This window comes from Vipera ursinii (genome assembly GCF_947247035.1).
Source record: "Vipera ursinii genome assembly, chromosome: 1".
In the NCBI taxonomy this organism is placed as follows: Eukaryota; Metazoa; Chordata; class Lepidosauria; order Squamata; family Viperidae; genus Vipera; species Vipera ursinii.
In genome coordinates, this window is record NC_139512.1 from 84,409,683 (window position 1) to 84,436,127 (window position 26,445).

Genomic DNA, 26,445 nt, shown 5'->3' on the forward strand with positions numbered 1-26,445 from the left:
GTAAATTTACTGAGAAAGGAGGCTGCAGAAGAGGGGAGAACAACAACCATGGAGAAGGAACGGAGCCATGGAAATCGAGTGTGTCCCACTTACACGCTATTAAATATTCTCAATTTGAACTTTTGAAATTTCACCAAATGGCACTGAAATACTTTCCACCTAACATCGAGTCATAATGATGAAAAGACTGTACTGGAAGTTTACATTGCACAACATTCTGAAGCAGCGCTTGGTTTGCACTTACACTCTCTGTGCAACATACAGTGTGTGAAAAATCAAATCTCAGGCAATCACCTAATCCTAGCTGTTCTCTTACAAGTGGAAGAACTGAGTCCTGATGTAATCCCAAAGTCAATTTAACTGGCAACTCTCCACTCACCTGCCCACATCAGTAAGTATTTATGGTATAAAAGAACTGATTCCAAGCATTAAAACAGTAGGAAAAACCTCTCAGACCAGTAAGTTTATCATCAATAAACAATAATGAATGACAGGCATCTAGTTTCAGCAGTTTAAAAACACATGGAAAGCTTTATAATCCCACCGTATCTTAAAATACCACTGATTTAAAAACACAAAACACCTTAATATTGAATTCCGGCCTCTCTTCAAATCTTCAATATGAACTCAAAGGGAAGATCTTCATAGGCACATATGCGGGGAGAGTAGAGAGAGAGAAAGAGAGAGGGAGGGAGGGAGAGGGAGAGGGAGAGAGAGAGCGCACCAGATTTTGTAGGGCAATATTGAAGTCACAATTCCTGGTAATAATCCAGTTTGCTGCTCTGCAGTCTCTTTTAATGGAACACAAATGCTGAGCTGGCAGCAATAAAAATAACTTCCAAATGGTGTTGCTTGAAGGCTGCTTTTATATTAAGCAACAACAACAATAAAAAAAATCCTTGTGGCTTTTCCACTCCTAAGGTAAAGTTTCCTCATAGTTTCAAATCATTTGCTTGGCAAACGACATCAGGATCTCACAACACAAAAAGTCCGTATGATGGTGGCTTTTCCCTCCTTTTAATCATTTCTTCAACTTCAGCTTTGGATTTTTTTTCTTAAATTTCTTCTCCTGTCTTGGTCCTAGGGTGACGTCTGATTTTCTCTTCTTGTCACTGAGGTAGAATATAATAGACAGGTCATAAGGTAAATATACAGACCTCTGGGGGCAAAGTGTCCCTGAAGCTAACTTTTTTTTAAGGTAAAGATGGTAGTTTAAATGTCCAAGATTCCCAGTCTAAAAAAAAATCTATGCCAAGAGCTTCTCTCTGCTAGTGAGGTAGCATCTGCAACTCTCCCAACAGCCAGGAGCTGATAAACAGTAAGACTGTTTTGCTAATTTCTTACTTTCCTGCTAGTGGAAATAATACTACAAGTAGTCCTCGATTTATGACCTCAACTGGGACTAACACTGCTGTTGTTAAGCAATGCCGTTGCTAAGTGAATCACATCCAATTTTACCACCTTTTTCACCCCGGTCATTAAATGAATCTGGCTTCCCACATTGAATATGCTTGTTGGAAGCCTCCCAAGGAAGGTTTTTAATTTGTGATCCTATGACCCCAGGATGCAGCAATTATCATGAATCCATGCTGGTTGCCAAGTGCCCGAATTTTGATCATGTAATCATGGGGATCCTACAACAGCTGTAAGTACAGGAACCAGACAGAAATCATGTTTTTCAACACCCATCAAAATTTCAAATGGTTGTTAAAACGAATAGCCATAAGTCAAGGACTACTTGTAGCAGATGATCAGCCTCCAAGATGTGAGCGCCCCAGCACTAACCTCTTCAGGGTGACCACAGATGCATTCTGTCCCGCTTTACTCAGCACTTCATTCCATTCTTCATCTTCCCCTCGGATAACATATCTAAGTGAAAAGAAAAGCACTTTGAACATTAAGGGCAACCTGGTCACAAAACTGTAACTTCTGCCATACTAACAAATCAGAATTCTGTGCCAGCATCGTTATCGGGCACCCAAAAGCACGATCTGATCGACTCAGCTGAAAAAAATGAGATTCCTAGGTGCAAAACTGCACCTGCGCTTTAAAGGAGCGTGATCTATTCAGCTTTGGTTGAAATACTGATGTCAGTAAAAATGAAATTGGCTCATCAATCCTACACCAAGTCCCCCAAATTACAGAAAGGCGGCCATACTCAACACATAATCATTATTAAAAGAAGGGAGAGCAGAAGGTCAGGCATCAAAAGGAAAAGGAAGAGAATGCATAAATCCAGAGTGTGCTCTTTGTCCCTTACAATTAGTACCCAAGGGACCTACTTTTTATGTTATAAAGCAATAATATGCATCTGATTTGGCCAAACCCCAAACACTTCAGAGAGATTCTCTGGCTCACTGAAATCAAAGCAAACCAAACTGAATTTTAACCTTCCTGGGGCCTCAGGAGAGGCCTGGTGTTTTGGAAGGCCACACAAAAGTAGATTTTGTCTTTCTCTTTCCTGAGAGAAAATAATAATTCCCTGTTTCACTACAGAACAATTTACCGGGGGGGGGGATGGGATTTTAATGCCAATGCTTTGGCCAAATAGCTTAAATCATTTAATTTTCCTGAAAATAGTTTGTTTACTTGGAGAGGGAGAAAGAACAAAAGATTTTACTGTGAAAGGTCCAGGTCTTTTAGCTTCCCAATCTCATCCTTATGTTTTTCTTGAAATTCTTTGGCTGCTTCTTCCTGCATCAGAAAATCCACATTATAAATAATAGGCTCTGTACAAGTGTACGTGGTAATTTAAATGAATACATGTAGTACAACTCTCAGAACAAAGAACAAAAGCTAATCAATGATCTATGTCAGGGGTGTCAAACTGCTGGCCTGCAGGACGGATGTGACATGCGGAAGCCGCGCCCACCCCATTGCCGTCAATGCCAAAATCGTCCTGATACATTTCGCAACGTCACGTGATATCGCAAGTTTTACATGTCTGATCTATGTTAATTCTAAAAAGCCTGGTGTTTCTTAATGTATCTCACGTGAGATAGCATACTGATTCATTCTGAGTGGGAAGTAGAATTCCCAGGAAAACGGGCTTTTAAACACACAATATCATACAATTACACACTGGGACAACTGAACATATATAAGTATTACAGAAATTATCCAAATTATTGAAAGTGGAAGATAATGAATCTGTCTTCGGAAGTGACCTGCTGGACACTCCTGAGTGCTCAAAAGTTAAATTTAAAGGCATCAGATTTATTTGCTGAACTTCCAGTATTGATTGGTGAATGAATGAATGAATGAGTGAATGAATATGTATTTGTATATTATTGTATATACAATTAGATATATTTGTATATTGTATATACAATAAACAATATACAAATAGTATATACAATATTGTATATTGGATATACCATTAGATATAGCCAAAAAAAACCCAAAACCCACAAAGGGAGGGAACTGTAAATACTTAGCACCAACTGAAAAGCTTATATAAATATAATTACCAAATCTTCATTTAAAGATTTCAGGGTTGGTTCCATTACAACTTCTTTCATTACTGCCATTTGCTCTTCTACAGCCTTCTCCTGGACACTGTTGAATAACTAAGGAACAAAAAAGGGTGGAACGGATTGCCTTTCTGCCCAAGTATATTTCCATGAAGATACTGCTATCCCCAGTATATGATTTATCCTGTTTATTTCCTAATTTCCCTCCACTGAAATTCTAAGAATCACTACTGATATAAAAAGCCTACTACACACTACAACGTAGACTGAAGGCATTTTCCTACAGAGAATCTGTAATACAACCTTACAGTATTGCATTTCGGCATATGGTTAATCCTGTTAAATGCTGCCCCCAAAGGGCATTTACCTGAACAACTTTGCGGATGGTCCTGTTGAAGAGGCCCATTAACTGGCTGCAAGGCAGTCCTATCTCTTTCTCCAACTGGTCCATAGATTTGTGCTGGAGACCAATTCCAAGAAGAAGAGCCTGACAAAAGAAGAGGTTCCTTTGCTTTGATGCAGCAGAATGACAAGTTTCATCTTAGGCAAGTATGTTATTACACTGGTATCACATCTAGCCAATTTCTGTATTGGCAAAACTGATAAGATAGGTCAGGGGTAGGCAACCTCGGCTCTTTTATGACTCATGGACTTCAACTCCCAGAATTCCTGAGCCAGCTATAGCTGGCTCAGGAATTCTGGGAGTTGAAGTCCATGAGTCATAAAAGAGCCGAGGTTGCCTACCCCTGAGATAGGTGAACATAACTCGGAAGGCCAATTGCAAAGGCCCACAACACATATATTACAATACACAGCAGGTACAGTTTTCTCCAGCTCTCTGTCTTCCCCGTCAGCCCCATTTTTTTCCCCTATGGTTCCATATTTGCTATTTCCTTTTCATATCAAGCCAGGTCAGTTCCTCGTTTTCTTCTTGCTCCGTTTGAGCCCCAGAGCTCATCTATTCATCCTTAAAACACCAGATAAGCCAGGCATGGTGATAATTTGGATCTAAACTGAAGCAGTTCCAATACTTAATGATAGCTAACAACTGCAGTATCTACATTCTATATCTTGCGTGTTTCTACCATTTTGTTTTTGGTCACAGCTGTAGAGATTTCACTCTTCCGTGAGGCTACAAATATGTACTGTATAGTTGATGCCCCCACCTCTTTGTACAACTGAAGCCCCAGCAAAGAGAACTCTCCAAGGCCTGAGTAGCAGGCAATGTGGTGAAGGGACAACAGCTGCCTTTTCCAAGGGGCTGAATATTTTCTGACTCAGTCAGTGCTTGTCGATCTTAAAGGCTACACTGATGAGGGAAGAAGGAGAAATGGCAGTTTGAAGGTGGATTCATTCTGATGGCAGAGAGGAAGCTTATAGGGGCAAAAAGAAGCTGCTGCTGGAGTAAAGCTCTCCCTCCCCCTTTCATCAAGGCCTGGCCTTGAACCAGTTCACTTTTTAGAAGAGAACTGATCCATTCACGGCAGGGGGGAATAAAAGGAGAAGCACTGCCTACAATTCCTCAGCTGAGGCTGGCAAACCAATCTTGTCCCTTGGGAAGAGAACGAGTAAAAGGATATTAACTGCTACTGCATGGCATCTCATTTCCTTAGTTTTTCACCTTGAGTTGATAGTTTGATTGTCTTAAGTTTCAAAAGAGGTTGTTGTTGTTTTAAGCCTCAGCCCCCAAAGATCTGAAGGTAAGGCGTGAATAAATTTAATCAAACTCCCCAATTATGTGGTGTTTGCTAGTGTTTGCTTTTGGGGCTCCAGCAATTATGAGTCATTTCCCCAACTCTCTGCCAAGAGGAATCACTATTCACAATAATTTACCGTCCAAGCGAATTGACCAATAGTTAAGCTCAGAGATTTCTCAGAGATTTCACTACTTGGTTTAGAGACTGGGCCTAAATAAAATTTGGAAGCATTCATGATTCCAAATAATCTCTGGCTGTGCCTATGATTTCAAAGCCAATCAGACTTCATCTTAAGTTTCTGATTATGAAACCATCAAAAATCTACCACTGGGCTCCAGAGGATATCAACTGACATGTGTAATAAAGGTTTGGGGCTTATTGAAACACACAATTTAGAACATTTATCTCGTGGGCAAAAAGATGCTGGTGAAAAATCAACTGAAGGCCCTTTGGCAGGTCGTCAAATGACGTGAATTCAATTAATACAACAGTAGTTAGATACGTAGTACGTACAGCCTGAGTAGCAGAAAGAGACATATCTCCAAATTTGTTGAGAAAGTACATTCTAGAAATAGTTGGGATCATGTCCATGATCAAGTGATAGTCCACCATGTTTCTTGAGTACATCTCTAGCCTCTTCAAGTCATAAGGGATGAAGACAGCTTCTAGTTCATTACGGCTGAGAGCTGAGCGAATTGGTAGTAAATAGAAGAAAAAGTTAACAGTAATGCAAAAATAGGATCTGAAGTCGTTTATCATCAGTAGCTCATTGCGTACACTAATTTTAATCAATCTGCAGCTCTTTACATGCCTTAATCCTCGTCTCTCATAACCCCCAACCAGCCTGCCTCCATCCTTTGGGCTGAATTTAGGCATTTGCACCCATTCTCAGAGCACAGTAGATTATTATGCCATCTAGAAATTATCGGAGATAAAGTGAAACACCTAAAGAAGGCTAATCTAAATACACTTTTTATTATTGAGTTGTGTGTTAGATTAGCGAGGGGGAAACACAAGATAATGTACCATGCATGCAACTAAGTAGAAAACCACTAACGGTTACTTCTAATTTGAAACAGATTTCAAAGAGTCACTTTAGTATGACATAAAAATACTAGTGTGATATGCCTAAGGAGCATGAACTATTTTGAAAAATATTTGCACGCAATCAAATTGTCAAAATCAGTATTACTAAAGTGTATTACCGTGTTTCATCCATTTTAAAAGAGATAGGATATAAGAGTACATTTAAAACAGAAGAAGGAAGAAAAGGAAAAGTGGATCTCAGTAAAAAAACAAAAAGAGTGGGGCTTAACTGTTTAGCCTTTTAGAAATAGAATAAAGATCTATGAAAATTCTTCAGTCAACATCCCCCCCTTTTTCCTGAATTTTGTTTAAGTCGTTTTATGAAGTACCCTGTCAGGAACTTGCATATACTTACAGGATTGTGTCGGTTGCTTGACATTCCTGTTTTGTAATATATTCAAAGCCAACGGTGGGGAGAAAGTGCTAAACTGGTAAGACAGGAGAGACAAGAATCTCCTCCTGAAATCTGTAGAGCAAAGAGGAAAAAAACAAGGGGCTATCATGTAGCACAGTGTTTCTCAACCGTAGCCATTTTAAGATGTGTGAATGAACTACCAGAATTGCACAGCCAGCAGTGTTGAGAAACATGGGACGTATCAAAAAATAACTTGCAACTTCTGTTCCCGGATCAACTGTGAAAACCGGGATTGTCAAAGATGGTCAATGGCTTTCCCCCTTACGCTGAAACTTTCAAAGTAGCACCACTGAGAGGGTGTCATTTTTTTTAAGGTTTCCCAAGCGTGTAAGGGCTGACAGAATCAATCCCAAAACTCACCTTTCCAGAAAGCAGTCAGCCAGCGCTCCTCCATCTTCTCTTCTTCTTCGTTCAGCATCTTCAGCATAATGCACGAGTGTTCCCCAGTCAGATCGTTCTAGACACAAAGCCACTGGCACTATTAGCACGCTATGCTTTCAACAAACAGCAACCTGGACCGAGATGCCCTACGCACAGTCACTCTTGCGCTCGCGACCTCCCGTTTAGACTACTGCAACGCTCTCTACATGGGGCTGCCCTTGAGGACCACTTGGAGGCTTCAGCTGGTGCAGAATGCAGCCGCGCGAGTTGTGATGGGGGTTTCCCGATACTCCCATGTAACACCTCTACTCCGCGAGCTGCCTTGGCTCCCGGTTGCCCTCCGGGTGAGATTCAAGGTGCTGGTGATGACCTATAAAGCCCTAAATGGCTTGGGTCCGGGATATCTGAGGGAACACCTGCTGCCGGCATCAAGTTCCCTTCGTCCAGTGCGCTCCCACAGGGAGGGTCTTCTCAGGGTGCCGCCGGTAAAAGATTAACGGCGGATAACACCCAGGGGAGGGCCTTCTCAGTGGGTGCGCCTGCCCTCTGGAACCAGCTGCCCGTGGAGCTTAGGACTGCCCCAGACCTTTGTTCATTCCGCCGGGACCTGAAGACCTGGCTCTTTGAGCTCTCTGGCCCAGGCTGAGAATTTTAATTTTAATTGGGGTTTTTTATTTTTTTCCAGGGATTGATTTAATCTTTTTTAATTGTTTTTAACTTTTGTATCGATCTTTGTTTTAAAAACCCTGTAAACCGCCCTGAGTCCTTCGGGAAAGGGCAGTATATAAATCCAATAAAATAAATAAATAAATAAATTAAAGTATTTTTTTTTATCAACAGAAATGTAGTTGGCAGGGGCAAGCATGGATGAAAGTATATTCACAAGAGCCTTGGTGGAGCAGTGGGCTAATGCCTCCTTAAGTAACACCAGCTGCCTGCAATTAGTGCAGGTTCGCATCCCACCAGGCTCAAGGTTGACTCAGCCTTCCATCCTTCCGAGGTAGGTAAAATGAGGACCCAGATTGTTGGGGGCAATTAAGTTGACTTTGTAACAATGCCGCTTGGGGGGGGTGTGAAAGCCCTAATAAGAAGGCATATACATAGAATGAAGGCTACTGCTAAGCTTGTAAGCCGCCCTGAGTCTTCGGAGAAGGGCGGGATATAAATGGAATTAAAATAAAAAAATAAAAAAATATTTCCTTGCCATGAGAACTGAGTCATCACTGGCCCGAATTAAACCAAGCATTTTGATTAAATGAACTAAATTAAGCGCCCTCAGAAATCATTCCATCCAACTCCATATAGTGTCTCTGACAGATGACTACCCAGCCTCTGTCTTATATCCCCACCACCACTTAAAACCCTAATTAAATAAATGAATCACTTTTTCTGCAGTAGGAGATTTGCCCCCAAAAGCACAAGAATAACGTGCTTCCTCTTGGCTACATCTCACCAGTCAATAAATGAGTGGGTGGAAAAGAATTTACAGTTCTTTGGCTAAAGAATGGGACTAAAGAATGATCAATAGCAAACTAAAAAACACTTGTATCAAATAACTAATAAAGCCCCTGTATTTCTTTTCTTAAAATACTGCTGGATGATATTTCAAAGTAAAAAAGAAAAACAAACCCTGGTAATCTGGCTTATAAAACCTTGAGTGCATGCTTCTTGTGCCTATGTAAGACTCTGAATCAGTACAACTGTGAGATTTTACTGCTACTACAACTACATAAATAAGCCTAAATAATGCTTAATAATAACAACTGCACTCTGAGATTCTGAACTATAAAATAAACAGGAGAGCTTTGGAACATCTTGAACATGATGGATCTACACAAGCAGTAATCCTACCACTCAAGTGTATGATTTTATTTAGAAGTGACAAAATTATGTCCATATTTGTTGCTCTCATTAGCTCTTATTCCTTCTAAAAAAGAAAAGTCACTCTGCCCTTTTCTGAAGAAGAAAAAACAAATTGTTTGTCAACAGAATTTCTCCTCCTCCCAGATGTCCAAGAAATAACCACAGAAGTCCTGTTATGGTCTTGGACTATGAAACAAAACTTACTGGAGTTTGCCTCAAATAGACCGGCACGAATCCACCCCGTTTCCAAAATCTAGTAGGAAAGGAGAATAATAAAAATTAATCCATGAACAGTAGAAAGTTCATTCCTTATTTTTCCCATTTAAATACTGGATTCTGTATTAGAAATATCTCCTCAAGCAATATGGTAAAATATAAATCAATTGTGGGATATGTCTCTCCTGCTTTAAAAACTGAACATTTTCAATCAAGACTCCAAAATAGTGCCTTTCTCAAGCAAGACATTCAGAAACATAAATATTTGATTCTCTTTATTTCTCTTCTCTCAAGTAGAAATGCCACCACCTTTGGATATGGGAAAGCTGCTCATTAGGACAACGTCACCAAAATGGATGAGAAAAAATTTAAAATGTTTGTCGGCTGAAATAAAAAGATTGTTTTGATTGGAAAAACTGAATAAATAAAATGATTGCAACAGGAAATCGATGCAATACCATGTTTGCAACAAAAACCGCAGAACAGAAAGTGCACACATTCCACAGATTCCATAAGTAGCAAGTGTCCCAAAAAACAATCCTCTTGGTTGGATCCATTGTTAAAATCATGTCTGGCAAAAATACACTGATACAACAATAACTAAAATGAAGCTTTACCACTGTAATGCACATTTACAGCAGAACGCTTACTTGAGAAGCCTTGGCGTCAAGCCATAAGAGACGCCAAGGTAGTCCAGATTCTCAGCTTGCCTCTCACTCATCTTGAGAAGCAATGGTGGCAAATCCTTCCGAGGCATCAGAGCTTCTTCTAGTAAGCTGACAGCCTGAAACAATGGAGAGCAGCTTAACAAAAGAGGAAGATGGGCCAAATAATAGCTTGTGGGGTCCTTGGTGGTCTTTGAGCAACACCCAAGCTCAGAGAACACCAAGGACCCCACAGCTCAAATATTCTCTTCTATCAGTAAATGATAGCTTAAAATGCACTTATTTGCTGCTGCTCAGATAGGCATTAAAGAACTCCGATACAGCTCTGTGCCAACTTGATACCACCACCCATATAGAAAACTTCATACCTCACTGCTCACAGTAGCAATTTCTCTAGGCTTCTGAATAACCTTTTCTTCCAAACAGGGAAATTTGCCTTCATAATACATCTGGAGCAAACGCAAAGCTCGGCTACCGTAACCCATCTACCAAAATCAAGAAAGAATTAGAAGAAAGCACATTAGAAGAAGGTGCTTAAAAGGATCTGACTCGTTCCCATTTTACCAGTTATTGCACAGGGTGGTAATTGTTGTGACATTATTTAAGACAGACTTTCATGAGTATGCATGGTTGTAGGAAGCAAGGAAGATGGCCTTGATAGAGATATCCCGAGGCAAAAGCATTTTTAAGCCCAGAACGTCAAGATAATTTCCAAAGCAGCTCAGATTGATACCTTCCCTAATTCACTGAATTATAAAAAGGAAGAGGAAGAACAGCACAATTGGACTTGCAAACTGAAGGTCCAAGTTAGGGACAAATTGTTGTGGAGAAAAATCAATCTATCTGGTCACCAGGAGATGAAACTGACTTGATGACACATACTCAATTAATCAAAATCCTTTCATATTATCTTTTTCTCTTTTCCTTTTTAAAATAAAAAACTTTTCAATCTTTGCAGTAATACATAGTAACTTTAATAAACCTGGGTCTCTCCAATTAATGAGTTGAGTTGTTATTTTGTCGAAACAAATCATATCTTGTAGTTCAGCGGAGAATTTAAGCCAAGACTTAGCATTCAAAGGTACGTTAACCGAAGATATAAACAGAGTGGCAAATCATGCTCAAACTGGAGAAAATAAAAAAGGAAGCTGACATTAACTGAATGGTACTCATAATGTAAAAATAAAAACAAATCAATTAAAATTTAAGTAGGAACGTCAGCTCTAAGACTGTTTCACCAAATCTTGCAAATCAGTTGTTTATATATACTTTGCAATTATTTTAACCAGGCTGATGTTTCATCAATTATCACTGAGATGTATTTTGGTGAAATCTAAAATAAACTTACCGCTTGGTAGTCAGGATGGACTGCAATGCGTACAATTCTTCCACCGGAAAGGCTCCCAAAATCAGGATCTTGGAACTATCAATAAAAATGGGAGGAAGTAAGAAATAAATGATTTTTAATGGAATAGTATTCAAGAAGTAATAGTTTCTTAATTGATTAGTCTTATGACCACATCACTAAAAGAAAATACAAGTTCAGATTCCAAGACAATATATATATATATATATATATATATATATATATATATATATATATATATATATATATGTATGTATGTATGTATGTATGTATGTATGTATGTATGTATGTATGTGGCAATGCAGAGTCAGCAATCCGATAAATGCATCGCCCTTGCAAGGAAGCCCGATATGTTCAATGTTTCGGGTTCTTAGCTCAATAGCCTCAATTATAAACTTAGCACTTCTGCTTACAATGTATACGTTAGGAGGAAACGAGACAAACTATGTAATATTCAATATGTAAAAAAAAATAAAAAATCAAGCTTACTTAAGTACAAAATCCATTACCTGCTCTGAGATATTCCACGGAATGAGATCTCCTGAGGCTTTTTTCCCTCTAGACAGGCTGTTCAAAATAGATTGTCGTGATATCTCACCCTCCAAACATACCTGCAGGAATAAAGGGGATATAAGTTTCAGTTCTTCAGAGGCCATGATGTAGCATTTTTTTTAAGCAATATTGCGTATCAGGTATTCCTTAAAATAGTACAGAAAGCACTATTGTTTTCTAATAGTAACTAGAAAGACTAGTTCAGGGGTAGGCAACCTTGGCTCTTTTATGACTCGTGGACTTCAACTCCCAGAATTCCTGAATCAGCTATGTTGACTCAGGAATTCTGGGAGTTGAAGTCCACGAGTCATAAAAGAGCCAAGGTTGCCTACCCCTGGACTAGTTAATCCAAACTCCTGATCTATTCTGCTCCCCCAAAAGAGTAATGTAAATGAGGTAGAATTTGCTGGTAAAAGAGTTTTGATCCTGACACATTTTACAATACCAAAAGGATTGATGAAAGTCTACGTTAACTGAGAAATCAGTAATGCATATGCTTTGGGTTTTGCTAACTCCCAAACACTGCAGCAAAAACAGAGACTCCCAATTCTTTGCTCACATGATGGATAACATGACAATTTTTTCCCTGGAACCAATGAGGAAAAGATGCAAATTTCCTAGGAAAGAAGATTCGGAGCCCTTACCTATCGATTTCTCTAGTTCTGTTTCTTCTTGTCTGATCAAATTTATTACTTCAGTTACTTGAAGAGCTCTTTCTTACCTGGACCACAGCAAGGACTTCTGGCAAAGAATTTTGAGTAGGTGGGACTGGCGGCAAAAGGCAAAAGAGATGATGGGCTGGAGCATCTGAAAGCATCTGGAGGTCATTAGGAGAATTCTGGAAGGTTACAACCATGTTAGAGAATTAGATCTCAATAATTCAAGCCCACTTCGTTAATTCGATTCGATCTCCGGGTGAGATTCAAGGTGCTGGTAATGACCTATAAAGCCCTACATGGCATGGGTCCGGACTACCTACGGTAGCACCTGCTGCCGGCGTCAACTTCCCTCTGTCCAGTGCGCTCCCACAGAGTGGGCCTCCTCAGGGTGCCTCCGATCAGAGAATGTCAATTGGTGGCCCCCAGGGGGAGGGTGTTCTCTGTGGGCGCGCCAGACCTATGGAACCGCTTGCCGGTTGAGCTCCGGATGGCCCCCGACCTTCGCTCCTTCCGACGCGATCTAAAAACCTATTTATTTGAACAATCCGGCCTGGTCTGATGGGTTTGGGGTTTGGGTTTTAGCATAGTTTTAATTATTGTATTATATTGGGCATAATTATTTAATTCTTTTTAACTTTTGTATTTTGTATTTTGATATTTATTGCCCTGTACACCGCCCTGAGTCCTTCGGGAGAAGGGCGGTATAAAAATTTAATAAATATAAATATAAATATATATATAATATAATTCAGGCTATCGGTTATTGCGAGAAATGATATTTTCTTTATTCAAAGCCCCACACCTATGAAACACTCTGTATTATTCCCAATTCATTCCCATACACTGGAAGCTGACAAAAAAAATATATCCTGGGTCAGAATGCTGCATGTTTCTGAAAGACCCAATGTGGCCTCCAGATTTAACGTTATCTTTATTTTGCATCCTTCTTTCAAACCTTAGCAAACTTTATTTTGTAGAATCATATACGGGTAGTCCTTATGACCACAATTGGGGTTGGAACTTCCGTTGCTAACTGATCAAATGAATCATGTAGCTTAAAGGAAATCTGGCTTCTCCCATTGACTCTGCTTGTCAGAAGCTCCCTGTGAAGGTTGCAAATGGCGATCACATGACCACAGGATGCTGCAACCATCATAAATACATGCTGGTTGACAAATGCTCAAATTCTGATCATTTGACTCTTGGGACACTGTGATGGTCATAAATGCAAGGACTGGCTAAGGCATCATGCTAGAAACTAGGGGACAGTGATTTCAGTCCGAGGAGGAGGAGGGAGTGACCCCACCATTTTTCTGCTAAGCCCAAGCTGAAAATAACACATTATCACCAACCTTGTAGTGAGAAGCCACATACAGGGCCATTAATCTCTGAAGAAAAGTTTCCGACGCTCTGTGATAACAGAAAAGAGTGTCTCTGTTCACATAGTATCTGAGTGTCATCCGTGAGTTAAGTGATGAATTCCTGATTTGTCTTTGAAAGCTAGGAAGGAAGTCAATGCTGAATGACTGCCATTGTCCAAACACATTTACTAACATCCAACACACTTTGTAGGCAGTGAAAAGCAGAGGAAGTAAATAGCTATCGTTATCAATTGTATGTCTAAGTCTGCGTAAATTTTAAGGTCTCAAATGTTGGCAGAAAGGTAGCAGGTACTATGAGCTTTGTTGCGAAAAAAATGAATGAGATAAGAGTGTTTCCTTTGTTGCACGGAAGTGAGAGTTGGGTATGTCAGGAGAAACATAAGAGTTGAATGCAATGGCTGTGGGACATCTAAGTAATGTGTGTGATAAAACAAGAGGCAGAGTCAAGAACGAATGAGTGCTGAACAAATATGAGCTGAATGCAAAAGTGAGTGACCAGCACAATAAGGGCACTTTCTTCAAAAGAAGTGAGAAGTTTAAAGAGGAAAAGGTAACAAATGAATCTACATCTGCATGATGTGGAACCATGGATGGTCTGCAAGAACAAAGAAACCCCATGAAGTAGGAAGAGTTACAGTGAATGGTATCGGCTTAAAACTAGTTATAGCTACATTTCCTTTTTTTCTCATTACTTCTTGCTCCCATTCCACCCTTTCCACGCTGAAAAGAAAACAGTGTGATGGGAATATAGATACAACCACAAGAGCTGCACTTAGTCTGATAATTAGCACAAGGATACAAATCACAGGTTTCAGGCAATGGACAACCAGATATAATTCTCGTGATGTTGAGACAATCCAAACATAGCAAATCATTCAGCCACTTTTCAACTGGGTCTCCTGGAGCATATCGAATGGATTCCTGAAGCGAAACTTCATGCAATGTACGGGCTGGGGGGAGAGGATATACAAAAGGTCACATACCAAAAGATCTAAAAATCTCTTCTGTCAGAAAATAAAAAGAAAAGGCGGTCAGAAACCAAGGCCTGTAGCTGGGACAGGTAGTCCTCGACTTGTAACAGTTCATTTAGTGTCCGTTCAAAGTTAAAACTGCAATGAAAAAAGTGACTTATGACCATTTTTCACACTTACAACCATTACAGCATCTCCATGGTCACGTGAATGAAATTCGGATGCTTGACAACTGGCTCATATTTATGACGGCAGCCATGTCCCCCAGGGTCACGGGACTGCCTTTTGCGTCCTTCTGACAAGCAAAGCTAATGGGAAAGCCAGATTCACCTAACCACCGTGTTACTAACTTAACAACTGCAGTGATTCACTTAATAACTGTGGCAAGAAAGGTCATAAAATAGGGCAAAATTCACTTAACAAATATTTCGCTTGGCAACAGAAATTTTAGGCTCAATTGTAGTCATAAGTCGAGGACTACCTGTATTGTCCAGAATTATTCCTAGCCTTATTCTTAGTCTTAGTCTTAAGTGGCACATTATAACTTTTCATATTCTAACCTAATGACTGGGCACATAAACTGTGTTAAGTCACAGTTTTTAAGAGATAATTAATCCACAACTGATTGGTTTGATACAACCTGCTAAACCATAAACCCTATGGGTTACAAACCACACGGCCTGGACATGCACAATCTGACAAGCCAAAAGTCTAACTCATCTACATTACATCAGTAAATGTGTGGAACCCTAACCTCAATAGCTGATGGATTTGAAGAACAAACAAACCCATCACCTATCAAAGAAAGCAGACACACCACCTGTTCAATTCCCTGGACGCTTATCCTAAGATCAAAGACAGCTGACAGAAAAGTGATGGTTTCCTGTAATTCTCTACAGTGACTTTCTTCCGCATGTTCTTAAAAAGTCTCTTACAGTGACTTTCTTCTGCATATTCTCAGTTAAGCAATACAGCCACAATCTTAGGTACTGGAGGTTTTAGTTTCAGAGAAATACCTGAGGACAGTTTAGCTGTAGTTGTTGTTTTGTTCTCTGCAGTTACACTGGCTTGGGCCTGTGCACTCTCCTGTCGTAATTGCTGGATCAGTTTCAAAGACAAGGAACGGCCGGTGCCCTCATATCTATTCAAAACAACAGACAGAACGGTCAGATGGGAACAGACAAAAGAACAAGCACAGCAGCTGTTTAACTTATGATACCAGCAGATTAATCCAAATTCTGCCTTAAAGATGTAATATTTCTGGAAATGTTGAAGTCATAGGGACAAAATGCCAGGTATGTTATTATTCTGTTTTTAAGACTGAGGAAAAACAAAAATTCTTAAAAGCATTGGAATGCATGCAACATTTCAGTCAAATGTCAGTTTATGTTACCACATAGAAAAGAATAAAATGCATTGTTCATAAATTTGCACAACAATTGTGTTAATCTGTTTCCAAAGAAAATGGTGGCCCTTGAAGGAATAATAGCAGACAACACTTAACTTGGGATACAATAATAAATTAATCAATTAAGAAACTCTAGAAAGTTCCCAGATTGCAATACCAACTGGTCAATTCTTTGCTTTTGTTTACTTCTATTCTAGGCCACCTGTCAAACATTTCATATTTCACCTCCTGTTTTGCTATTACCAATTCTGAAATAAATCAGTGTTGAAATAGCACTTCTAAACTTTTATTTTAACTCAAATATTTAGTATTTTTTTCTTACCATCAAAACTGCAACTACTTACAAAAGCAGAGTGGGGTGGGGTGTTTTGAACAATACTAGGAAATAATGTGAAAATAACCCTGCCAAATAGATAAAATAATTACTTATTACTAATGGGCCAGACATTCATGAATGGTTATTATTTGTTGATTCTGTTATCCAATGGCAACTGCATGTGTGACTCAGCCATAACTGACTGCCATCAGAGACAGGTGTTTTATATCACTGGTTGTTAATTCCAGTGCAAAATATTTAGAGGAAGGAGTTCACTAACTTAATAGATGAAACATAGTATATTCATCTGAGATTCAAAAACAACAACAACAAGTGGCCTGGGTCCGGGTTATTTGAGGGAACACCTGCTGCCGGCATCAAACGCCCTTCGCCCAGTGCGTTCCCACAGGGAGGGTCTTCTCAGGGTGCCGCCGGTGAGAGATTGCCGGCGGGTGACACCCAGGGATAGGGCCTTCTCAGTGGGGGCGCCTGCCCTCTGGAACCAGCTGCCGGTGGAGCTGAGAACTGCCCCTGACCTCCGATCATTCCGCCGGGGCCTGAAGACCTGGCTCTTTGAGCTCTCGGGCCCAGGCTCAGGAGAAATTTTTAATTGGGGTTTTTAAGCTTACAGGGTCAATTTAATGTTTTTTAATCTGGTTTTTAACTTTTGTATGTCGGCTTTTTAATTCCCTGTAAACCGCCCTGAGTCCTCAGGGAATAGGGCGGTATATAAATGCAACTAAATAAAATAAATAAATAAATAAATAAATAAATATTCTTCATAATCTTCAGAAACCTGTACTGTGGATCAGCAGCCTTTGGACATCACTTTGGCCAGTATAGCTTACCCATTGATTGTAGAAGCCATGAAGACCAGATAAGGACCCAACAAGTTCTTCACCAAAGGAAGGGGGATGGCAGCAGCTTCATCAATTACCACAAGTTCAGCCTGCCCCAATTTCACAGCATCAGCAGGATGGATATACTGAGGGGAAAGGGAAATGAAAAGGGTAGAAATCCTAAGGGTATTTCTGAGGGTATCTCGGCAACAAAAACAAATACACTCTTTTAGAGCCCCTTAAATTTCCCATTTTGCTTAGTTCCCTTTATCCAAAGTAATAATAAATGAGCTATACCTGCAAATCAAAATGGATTAGCTAAAAAGACTATACTGCCCATGTTAGCATGTAGTAGAAAACCAGGTTTAAAACAAATGAATAGAAGCATTACTTTTCATTCAGGCTGATGAACCCTTACTTATAAAGTGGTTTCCAATCCTGACCTGTTTAGAAGCCCTTCACACATCGCTTGAAACTGCTAAAGTGCTGAATTCTGGCTTCTTTAATTGTTGGATCAAAGAAGAGCAGCAACATTAGAAGAAAACATCCGAATGCCCAATTCTTTAGGCCCCGAATATTGGGAAATACCTGGATTGTCTGTCTATGTTCTCGAAACACATTGACTCTGACAACAGCTTTGCTGAATTCAGGATTGAGAGACTGAATGATCTCATAATCCAAATGTTCCTGAAAATAAACATAATGGGCAATATGAAAAATGAATTAAAATATTATCCATACCACTACTTGACATATGGTTGGCTGCACAGCTAGCCAGATGTTTAGACTGGATTTGGCATTTTTATCTACCTACTGAATCTTCCCCAATGACCTAGGAAAGGCAGATGCTGCTGTTGGATCGTGTTAAAAGGTACTGTCATAGGATGTAAGCTGTTTGGAGTAAACAGCAAAGTGGTGTAGAACAGAATTTCACAACTTGAAAAATTGACAAATCACAAGCAGCCTAATTATGCTGACTGAGTTGGAGACTGCAACACATCTGGCAGTTGCTGGGCTTGAAAAGATCAGAAAAGATCAATGACATATACAGGCCAAGATAGAAAAGACAGCCCGGTTGGTGTAGTGGTTAAAGGCACTGGGCAACTGTAAACTCTAGTCCCACCTTATGCACAAAGCAATCTGGGTGTCTGGGCCTCAGTGCCAGATCCAAGATGCAGGCAGATCAGGTCCCACTAGATGCTGCACCTATTGATTCAACATCACTGAATCCAATACAAATACTATCAAACCTGCAAAGAATCTGACTGAAGCCATCTTGCTTGTTTTCGGTTGCCACAAGATTTTTTTTGGGGGGGAGGGGGCTGGAGGAATGAGATGTTTTATGCTAGCCTAAACAATTCTCTGTCCCATGGGAACCAAGGTCATTTCTGTTCCCTCAATTGGGGGGGTTGAACCTAGTGTCAGAAAGCCTGCCAAACTATTCTATTGAGAAATGCAGTTGCTTGCATATGTTATAGGGTGGGAATTGTGACTTTGTAATATTGTTGCTTTTAGAGGGAACTTTAGTCTTGGTTTCACTTTTGACCGTGCGGATACTTTGTAAGCAATAAACATGTTCTTAGAGGAATATTCAAGCCTCGGAGTTCTGCTTTAATTGATCTCATCTACCGGAACCATGACAAATACCTCCTCAGCCAACACTGATCCTTCTTCAGCTGGGCAAACTTTGCTGGTCTTGGAATTCTACACCATGGCAAAGTAAGTGCCTTGTGAGAAAGTGGAAAGATTATCATGCCTTCTCATTGGCAACTGCTGAGCAGGGAAATCTTCAGCTGTGCATGCTCAGTAGGGAGAAGATTTTATCTGTGCTAGAACTGCCTTCCATTGCTAGAAGCAACTCTGGCATCTGGCTCTGTAATTAGTAAAATCTTGTTCTTGACTTCTGCCTCATGTTGACTTCTGCATGTTTCTGACCAAGTCTCTGAGTCATCCCTTGGTACTTTTCAAGCTGTTGAGTGGTATTGGATTACTCAAATTACACTTTCTCCTCAGCTGTCTGTGCTCTCTTGCCTCCCTCTGCTTATCTGCTCCCATCTCTCCGAACAAGTCTTCCTGACATTTTTACAAGTCAACTTTTCTTTTTTTCTTTTTTTTATATTTTTATTAGTTTTCCAATATTACAATATCTTTAAAAAGCAACGTGGTGTCCAGGTTACAATAGTTCCATTTCAGACAAATACATATTATTACAAATCTCCAAGTTATTAAACCAATACTTCCTCTCTTTTTTCCTTTGATATATACTATCTCTTATCTAAATTAACATATTTCTTATTGCTACCCATCAGTCATTTAATAGTTTTTTTAATATATATTTATCAATCTTTTAGTATATTTCATACTTTAACATTCCATCTTTAAAACATCAAACACCTTATCTATTTTTCTAGCTTTAATGTTACATTGATATTGAAATTAAAATGTTTAAGATTTCTCATTTTCATATTACTAAATAACTTCCTTTCCCTTTATACAATTCTCTTCACTACCTAGTAATGTAATCCAGTTCTTATTTATCTCATTTCCATATCCATATCAATTATACAATATTTAAAATAGTAGTCATTAAAATACCAATCTCAAGGAGGAGGAAAAAAAAGAAAAAGAAAAAGGGAAGACAATATAATATTCTTGTTTCTCATTTGTAGTTTCCACATGTTAAAAATTAACCAACTTTTCTTTCTTTCTTTCCAAGTTTTTTAAAAATATGTTACTCTGAAATGCAGTGTATGTATTCCCACCCAGAAGCTTGACAAGCCACACCCACAAGCTCCCACAGCCTGCCCAAATTTTGCTTGCCTACTGCACGAACATTTTCTCCTTTTGCTAAAGCCAGGATACGAAACTGGGTGACTGAGCTTGGGATAGTCACTCTCTCTTAACCCTTGGAAAAAGAAGGCAATGGCAAGCCTATTCTGATAAAGCTTGCCAAGAAAACTGCAGGGACTAGTCCAGGCAGTTGCCAAGAGTCAAAAACTGACTCGAAGGCACACTTCCCCCCCCAAAACAAACAAAACAAAACAAAACAAAGACAGGGGAAGAGAGAAATTTGGCACTAACATATGGCAGGAAAAACTCTTGGCAAGCTGAGATACTCTATGTGTTTTATTATCACCTCAAAAGAAGATAATTATCTGTAGCTCAGGATTGAACTGTGGAATCCTTGGTGCTCTCTGAGCTTGGTTGTTTTATTTGCAGACATTTTGTTACCATATAATGAAACATCCGCAAGCTCAGAAAGCACCAAGGACTCCCCAATATTGCTTCATCTTACCTGGTACTGTAGAGCATCAAAGCCTTTAAATACAAATTCAAACAGGGTGTGGAGATTATCAGGACTTGGAGATGTGACGAAAATGTTGGAATAGCTGTATATATACATATATAAAAAAAAAGAACAGATGCTACACCTTTTTTCCTCTACTAAAATGCCAGAAGCAAACTTTAGCATTCCACCTTTGAAACATCAAGTCAATTAAAAATATAGTTTATAATACAATCCTCCAGTTCTTAAGAGACTATAGAACAGTAAGTTTTGAAAAGGACATACAGTTTGTCTCCTAAAGAAAGTCAACCCTGACTTTTCTTTGGAAGGACAAATATTGAAGCTGAAGCTCAAACACTTTGGACACCAAATGCTTTCCTGCTTTGCCCTGTGTCAGGAAAGATTGAAGGCAAAAGGAGAGGAGGGGACAGCAGAGGATGAGATGGTGAGATAATGGGCATGAGTTTAGGCAGACTCAGGGAGACAGTGGAAGACAGGTAAGGGGGGGGGGGGTCTGGCATGCTATGGTCCATGGGATTGTGAAGAGTTGTACACAACTTAGTGACAATATAGTCTGTCAGTTATTGTAACAATAATTGTCTTATAGCACATTTATGTCTATTGATTGTCATGGGGTTTTTTGGGGGGTATCTTAGCTTGTGCAAGCTGGAGGCTGGATTTTTTTATTTGAAAGGAACAAAAAATAATTACTTAACATAACTTCTGCTTTGACCTTTATAACTATATATTATGAATAGGCAAGTCCTCTCTCAGCACTTACTGTGTGACCATACTCACAACATGCTTTCAAATTTTCAAAACGTACCCAACTCAAAAAGTTTGCCTATCGTTTTCTTTAAATCTGACCACTTCATGCAAAACCCCTCTTGGAATATAGTATCTAGGAAAAATTTACCCAAAAGCCACTGCTCCAGCTATTGCCAATCCCAAAGCAGCTGATTTCCCACGCCCTCTGGCAGCTGTTAAAGCCACAGTGCTTCTCAGGGTCTTCTCAGAAATGGCTTCAATGAATTTGAGGACTCCTTTTGCCTGTCAGGGAGAAAAGAAGCCACCAAAGCAGGAGATCATGGATGGAGAAGATCATCAATGAGGATAGACAAAAAGACATAAAGAGAAAGCATTAATAGGAATTATACAACATTAATTTAATCCCAATGTATTTTGGCTTTTCTCAACAATCTGGATTCTCAACAATCTAAAGAGGACATTATTATATCTGCAGTATATCATGTATTTTGTAATACAGATAAGAAGAGCCCATTTGGTGTAGTAGCTGAGGAGACTGTGAATCTGGGCCTTCCTTAGTCATGAAAACTGGCTGGATGACCTTGGGCCAGTTATTCTTTTTCAGCCCAATCCACCTCACAAACCTATTGTTGTGAGAAAAACAGGAGGCAAGATATTCGGGATGTCGCTACCTTGAATTAACCAAACTATATTTTAAAAGGTGGGATAAAAATCTAATAGTGATAATATCCAAATCTGAATGTAAGCTTACCTGATCCAATGTTTTACAAACATCAACCAATGAGCCAACCGGTTGTGTGTCCTGTAAGCTCTCCTTTAGCTCCTTCAATTCCACATCACGAGGACTTTGGCTCTCTTCCTAAAAGAGGAAAACAGCTGTCTGAATCCAAATTAGCATCTTTAAGAGAAAAATGAAGAGAATATATGGAAATCCCAGTTATGTTAAACACGAGCTGAGTCAAAACGGAAAACTGACCTTATTGCAAATGCTTTCAACAATTTTCAATTTCAATTTTGGAATGTTGTTATTTCAAAAGAGGATGACAACATTCATCAAACTATACTGTGACTGTGGTTTCTTGATGGTAAGTTTGTTTGCCCCCAGCCAATCCTGCAGAGCAGGATGTAAGGATGACTAGATGGTAACCAAGTGGTTGTAATGCTCACAAGACTATTCCTTGAAACAGAACAGTTATATAGGAACTACAGGAATAAAAGCCTATGGAGATTCTCAATCATCCAGGTCATGGTTGTCCCTAAGATACTTTTCAAAAGGCCACTGGACTTTCTTGGGAGAGTTTCCCTTGAAAACTTTTTACTTCTCATGAAGAAGCTTCGTGGATGAGAAGTGAAACATTTTTAAAGAAAGAAATCAAGAAAATCCAGTTGCCTTTTGAAAAGCATCTTTGGTACAGAAATAAATGGTAAGGTGACAGGAAGTTAAATTAGAGCAAAAACAAAGGAGTATTTTTACAAATAGACAAGAAATCAGTTTCCACAAAAATTTGAAAAGCAGTTCTAGAATTAAATTGAATGTTTATTCAGATTTTTAGAATGAGAGTTGTCTTTTGTGAGGAGTATAATACATAGTTTTCTTCCAAATTAAGTCATGGTAAGGATAGGCATAGGCATTTCTAGTTTATTTGCTATAATTTTTCGTAAATTTTTTCCAGACACCACTTGGAATTCAACTTCTACTGAAAAAGCAGCTTCTAAGCCCAGTGTTTAGAATAAAGAACAGCAATGCCTTATCCTGACACAGAATGAGAGAAAGCTAAAAGAAGCACCTCTATTCCTTTTAAAGTCCATTTCTATTGCATATTAAATATCCCAATTAAATACAAATACAAATAATTACATATTTCATATGAGAGCCTGAAGCACTGGTCATTATCAGATAAATAAACGCACCTGTGACCGGGGTGGCAGAGCTGAAATGTTTGCAGCATGACTCGAGATTGGGAGGATATTCAGCTGATCATCAACAACTACACAGGTCTTACAAGAGGCCAGAGAGAGAATGAATCTGCGGGAGACAAGTGAGAAAATAGCAATATTACAACAGAATCTGGCTTTTCCTCAATGCACAAAAAAAACCTCTCCTCTTGCAGCATCTCTGTACATCATCCTGAGGGCAAAGTGCCTCAAGAACTGTGTTTCAACAGAGCACATCTGACGCCAAGAAAGCCTGCAGAGATAGTTCCTTTCAACATGAACATTTCATTCGCGTTCTGTGACACGATAGTGGCAAAGATTGGTTGTAACTTGTAAGGCCTTATATGGACTGGCACCGGGATGCCTGCAGAACTGTCTTCTATAAGCTGCCCATTTTTCATAGTGTAAACGAAACTGATAATGGATCCCTGTTTTCACAGGGCAAAATGACTCAAGATTCACAAGCTTGCTTTTCCATAAGGCCTTTGTGCTACAGAGTAACCTCTCATTGGAAATTCAATTGGTGCTCATGTTGCTACCATCTATACATTTCTAATCCTGAATTATTTTGGAGAGACCTTGAAGGGTGAAATGGTGCCATTGGGTTTTTTTCTCACTATGGATGGGATTTCTTTTGTTGTTTTTATTAGAACAATGTTAATTTCATTCTGTGGATGTTTTATTGTAAGGTTGTATTCCGAATCACCAAGTCTCTTGACCATAGTGACCTTGGAGGGGAAGGGGGGCAGGGGAAACAAGCCCAATCAATCAACCAATCAAGTAGAATTTAATACATACATTCTGAATGTTACCGCTAGAGGGTAGCAAACATTTTGAAGTGAAACCATTTCTTGTATGAGAAAACTGTTCAGTTCAAACAACACATAAAACAAGTAGATTAAATTTCCTAAATTGCAGATTTCCTAACTTGTTTAAGTGCTCAACTTACCTTTCATTAAATCTGCCAACCACGTCTTGATGTGCCTCTGTTCTATAGCGGGAGTGAACATCCTGGGGAAAAAAAAGAGAATCCTTATGTGAAACCTGAATAGCCATGTACTATCCATACAATTTGATACAGTTGTCAAATACCGTGTAGCCTCTGATTGCTTGCACTACCTTCCATCTCTCTAACAGCTACATTCCTAACATTTTAAGTTTAGCCCTTTCCAAGACTTTGGGGAAAACAATAAATCAAGAAAAGAATTGATTTAATTTATATGCCTTATTCACAAGCATATATGTGTAATCCACTCTGGTGCTTCCAAATACCCTGGCGGAAGGGGAGCTTTCCCAAAAAAAACCCTGGCTTCTCAAATATCCTGTGGGAAGAGAATACACCTCCGTCCTTCAAAGACGCCTGGCCTTGAAACAGCTTACTTCCCTGATGAAGAACTGAGCTGTTCCTGAAACAAGGACTGCCAAGGATTTTGTGTAAATGCCATAAAACTGCTATTACCAAGAGAATGTATCTCTTTAGCTGGACATTATAATTATAATCCAGCATTTCTCAACCTTGGCAATTTTCTGATGTTTGGACTTCAACTCCCAGAATTCCCCAGCCCGGTTGGTTCACCACCAACCAACTCTGTACTGGAAAAGTTTCCCTCTGTTGTGAAATGTGAACAAGGCATCCAATGCTTATTACAGCCAGGAGATTTTATAAAGAACAGAAGTAAGAATTAGTTGAGGAATAAAGCTTTTAATAAAAGCAAATTAAGGTCTGTGCAGCAGTTCATATATTTCCCTTTCTGTATAGCTACATTAAAAGAGTTTAACAGAATGACACACCAGTTTATAAATCAAAAATGTACCATGGTCATCGTATAAAGCTGCTTCAGGGAATTCATTGTCCTCAGAAGAATTGCAATGATACCTCCCCCTTCCACAGTTTCAATCGTTCGAGCTAGGAGATTTGGAGTCAAGGCTTCAAAGTCCTAAAGAAGAAGATGGAGAAAATTTAGTTTCCAGGTGTGCTGCGGTGAGGATAAGGCTTCTACCCATCACTTTTGCAACTAGCAATCTAGTCTAGAGCAGAATTAACCAGAAACTCAAGCACTTGGAATTTATGGGGACTTGAATTTTCGCCCTTCTTGAAGAATTCCTATATAACCAAGCACCCTTTTTTCTTGTGTTTCCTTATTATCTTTACAAACCATCATCTTTTCTCTGAAAAATATATACTTGCTCGTTCTCTTTCTTTGCTCTTCCCTTAGCAGCATGGCTGACTACAGTGTAAACACCCCAGTGAACTACCGTACTCTATTTTGCCTACCAAAGTTCACAACAGTCCAGGATCTTAGAAGCCACTTCAAATTAAGAATGGACAACTTCCTTATGACCAAGGACCAGACTCTCTTTAAAGAGTGAAATGGAGGCCTCAAACTTTTTAGAGTTTGCAAGTCTTTGGCCTCATCATTCAGTTTGTGCTTAGGGAACTACAAAAAGGATTGGTAGCTGTAAGTGAAGCCAAATTCAGACAAAAGGAAAACTATCCTATATTATCTAAATATCTTCACTAAACCTTCAATTAATCAATTTATGCTGACTGTATTTCAAAGATATTTCAAATTGCTCTTAATTGGAAATTTTAATAAAACTTTTCAAATACTTTTCAAATATACCTGATATACTGTAGGAGTATTTGGGACATCTTGAATAAAGTGATGCAGGAAACTGGCAATCAGGCCAAATGATTTGTAGCAAGGACACTCTTCTTACCTGGAGTATACACATTCCAAAAGTGTTCCCAAGAATTTTGTGTGTCTCATTGTAGTAACAATACCGAATGTTTGTGGCTGCTATGAACAATTCAAAAGGGTCATCTTGCTTTAGATCTAACATTCCAGATTTAATTTTCTTCTGCAACTGTCTCATTCTTTTTTTACGGTGGCTGAAAGTGAGAAAAGACATTAAAGTAAAAGTTCTTAGAATGATTAGATTCAAAGCATAACCCTATGCATATTTAAAATGCAGCATTAAAGAATCTAAAATGATCTCAACTAAGTTTTAGTCTCATGATGCATGACAGATGACAATGTTACTGTGGTTCAGGAGGAAAGCAAAGTTAACAGGCACTTAAAAGAGCATTTTAAAAAAACGAAAAAGCCGTAGGATATATTAGGAGTTACAAGCAAAACAAAATCAATTAGGCCACATTATCCAAT

The 26,445-nt window shown here is 39.2% G+C and overlaps 1 protein-coding gene across 1 annotated transcript in view; it reads right to left on the minus strand.

Annotated features, from left to right (window-relative positions):
* Positions 1 to 448: 448 nt before the first annotated feature.
* Positions 449 to 26,445, minus strand: part of NAT10 (N-acetyltransferase 10) — a 31,192-nt gene continuing 5,195 nt past the window's right edge. The window contains exons 4-29 of the mRNA XM_083361391.1: positions 26,000 to 26,171; positions 25,093 to 25,215; positions 24,228 to 24,289; positions 23,255 to 23,369; positions 22,095 to 22,202; positions 21,492 to 21,625; positions 20,585 to 20,678; positions 17,878 to 17,976; positions 17,299 to 17,435; positions 15,743 to 15,867; positions 14,555 to 14,705; positions 13,726 to 13,822; positions 12,436 to 12,552; positions 11,672 to 11,773; positions 11,145 to 11,219; positions 10,165 to 10,281; positions 9,782 to 9,915; positions 9,120 to 9,168; positions 7,032 to 7,128; positions 6,612 to 6,722; positions 5,684 to 5,856; positions 3,841 to 3,960; positions 3,471 to 3,569; positions 2,621 to 2,694; positions 1,786 to 1,869; positions 449 to 1,112 (exon numbers count right to left, since the gene is read on the minus strand). Coding sequence (XP_083217517.1) covers positions 1,022 to 1,112; positions 1,786 to 1,869; positions 2,621 to 2,694; positions 3,471 to 3,569; positions 3,841 to 3,960; positions 5,684 to 5,856; positions 6,612 to 6,722; positions 7,032 to 7,128; positions 9,120 to 9,168; positions 9,782 to 9,915; positions 10,165 to 10,281; positions 11,145 to 11,219; positions 11,672 to 11,773; positions 12,436 to 12,552; positions 13,726 to 13,822; positions 14,555 to 14,705; positions 15,743 to 15,867; positions 17,299 to 17,435; positions 17,878 to 17,976; positions 20,585 to 20,678; positions 21,492 to 21,625; positions 22,095 to 22,202; positions 23,255 to 23,369; positions 24,228 to 24,289; positions 25,093 to 25,215; positions 26,000 to 26,171 — 2,860 coding nt within the window. The 3' untranslated portion in view covers positions 449 to 1,021. The remainder of the gene's footprint in view (positions 1,113 to 1,785; positions 1,870 to 2,620; positions 2,695 to 3,470; positions 3,570 to 3,840; positions 3,961 to 5,683; positions 5,857 to 6,611; positions 6,723 to 7,031; positions 7,129 to 9,119; positions 9,169 to 9,781; positions 9,916 to 10,164; positions 10,282 to 11,144; positions 11,220 to 11,671; positions 11,774 to 12,435; positions 12,553 to 13,725; positions 13,823 to 14,554; positions 14,706 to 15,742; positions 15,868 to 17,298; positions 17,436 to 17,877; positions 17,977 to 20,584; positions 20,679 to 21,491; positions 21,626 to 22,094; positions 22,203 to 23,254; positions 23,370 to 24,227; positions 24,290 to 25,092; positions 25,216 to 25,999; positions 26,172 to 26,445) is intronic.